At 63.1% G+C, this 2,252-nt stretch overlaps 1 protein-coding gene across 1 annotated transcript; it reads right to left on the reverse strand.

Moving 5' to 3' along the window:
- Positions 1–845: 845 nt before the first annotated feature.
- On the reverse strand, positions 846–1,964 carry SOX1 (SRY-box transcription factor 1). Its single transcript, XM_042816420.1, has one exon. The coding sequence runs from the start codon at positions 1,962–1,964 to the stop codon at positions 846–848; it is 1,119 nt and encodes a 372-aa protein (XP_042672354.1).
- Positions 1,965–2,252: the final 288 nt, after the last annotated feature.

Consider the following 2,252-nt stretch of genomic DNA (forward strand, 5'->3'; position numbering starts at 1 on the left):
GGGGGGGGGGGGATGGGGGATGATGGAAAACAAACAGAAATGATGCAGATACAGTAAAGTTTTACAAAACCCAGGGGAAAAAAATAATAAAAAAATATCAAACAAACGTTGTAGCCTCTGGAAAAAAGCAATAATAAGAAGAAAAAAAAATAAAGTTGTATAAATAAAGCAACCAAAACAGCCCAACCAAAACGAAAAGCGCGAGAACATCTACGAAAACTTGTGGCGCTGTTTTTTGGGTGTGCGAGGAAGGAACGAGCACCGCTCCCCGTCGGCTCCGTTTGCAGTGAGGCGGTGCGGGACGAAGCGCAGCCCGAAAGTTGGCACCGCCCGAACTTTGGGTGTCAGCGGCGATGGTTTTGTCTTTTCGTCGCCGTCTTTTTTGTTTTTGTTTTAATCCTCTCTCTCTCTCTTTCTCTCTCTCTCTCTCTCTCTTTCCTCTTTTGCAAATAAACGCTCTGTGTCTCTGGGGTGAATGATAAATACTGTACAAAAAGTCTCGATAAAACACAGAAGTTCAGTCTAAAACTAGTGCCGGGATCTGGTCCTCCTAAAAACAAAAAGGTCAGTAAAGCCACCGTTACCTTTTTTTCTCTCTCGTTATTATTATTATTATTATTTATTATTATTACAAGAACATCAAAACATTTCTGTACAAAAAGAAATAAAAGAAAAACAAAACAAAACAAAACAAAAAAAGGAAGGAGGGAGGGGGAGGGCGGGAAGGAGCGGAATGAAAGGCAAAAACGAAGGGGGGCTGAGGGCGCGGGGCGGCGGCGGGGCCGCAGTCCTGCGGGGCCCGGGCCGGGGCCCTCCGCGCCGCTCCGGGGCTGCTCCGGGGCCACTCAGATGTGCGTCAAGGGGACGGTGCCGTTGACCCCCGTACTGGCGCTCTGGTAGTGCTGGGGCAGGGAGTGCAGGCGGCTCTGGGCGGCGGCGGCCGCCGGGTCGCCTCCCTCGCCGCCCGGTAAGTACATACTGATCATTTCCCGCAGGTCCCCGGGGCACGGGGCCCGCGAGTGCGAGGTGACGGGCGGGCTCACGCTGGGCTCCGACTTGACGAGCGAGCCCAGCGCGCCCAGCGCGCCCGACGAGGCGGCCGCCGCCGCCGCCGCAGCCGCCGCCGCGGCCGCCGAGTTCTGGTGGGGCTGCGAGCCGTAGGGCAGCGCACCGTAGCCCGAGGGCGAGGCGCTCACGTAGCCCTGCGAGTTGGAGATGGGGCTGTACTGCAGCGCGCCCATGTCGTAGCGGTGCATGGGCTGCGGGTTGTGCGGATGGTGTGGATGGTGCGGGTGCGGGTGGTGCGGATGCCCCCCGCCGCCCGGGTGCTGCCCGTAGGCGAGCTGCGCCTCCTGCATCATCGCCGCCGCCGCCGCCGCCGCCGCCACGGAGCCCGGGTAGGCGCCGTTGGCCCACCCGTTCATGTGCGCGTAGCCGCCGCCCGCCGCCCCGCCGGGGCTCTCCAGCCGCTGCCCGACGCCGCCGGGGCTCACGCCGACGCCCATGCCCACGCCGACGGCGGGAGGGCCACCCGCGGCCGGGCCGGCGCCCAGCAGCCCTCCGGCCAGCGAGTACTTGTCCTTCTTGAGCAGCGTCTTGGTCTTCCGCCGAGGCCGGTATTTATAATCCGGGTGCTCCTTCATGTGCAGCGCCCGCAGCCGCTTCGCCTCGTCGATGAAAGGCCGCTTCTCGGCCTCCGACATCACCTTCCACTCGGCGCCCAGCCGCTTGCTGATCTCCGAGTTGTGCATCTTGGGGTTCTCCTGGGCCATCTTCCGCCGCTGCCCCCGCGACCACACCATGAAGGCGTTCATGGGGCGCTTCACGCGGTCCTGCCCCGCTTTGCCCCCGCCGCCGCCGCCGCCGCCGCCGCCGCCCGCGCCGCTCTGCCCCGAGAGGCCGCCGCCGGGCGCCGGGGCTCCGCCGGGCGAGTGCAAGTCCGTCTCCATCATCATGCTGTACATTCACGGGGCTTCCTCACTTCCCTCCGGCGCCGAGCGGCGGGGAGGCACCGCACATGCGAGGAGCGGCGGCGGCGGCGCTGCCGGCGTCCTCCCGCTGCCGGGGGCCGCTCCGGGCGCGGGGCGCGCAAACAGGTGCGGGGCTGCGCGGGGCTGCGCGGTGCTTCGCGGTGCTGCGCCCGGCGTGTGCCCGTCCTGCCGCGCTCTGCGGCACTCGGCGCGCCCCTCCTCTCTCTCTCTCTCTCTCCCGCTCCTGCTCTTAACAGATCTATTTTTTTTTTTTTTTTTTTT

Source organism: Centrocercus urophasianus, unplaced genomic scaffold (genome assembly GCF_019232065.1).
Source record: "Centrocercus urophasianus isolate 14NV4802_14NV808 unplaced genomic scaffold, USGS_Curo_1.0 seq_1502, whole genome shotgun sequence".
NCBI classification, from domain to species: Eukaryota; Metazoa; Chordata; class Aves; order Galliformes; family Phasianidae; genus Centrocercus; species Centrocercus urophasianus.

Bases quoted from the DNA above. Each gene is read 5' to 3' on its own strand.
- SOX1 (XM_042816420.1), bottom strand. From the start codon at position 1,964: ATGTACAGCATGATGATGGAGACGGACTTGCACTCGCCCGGCGGAGCC.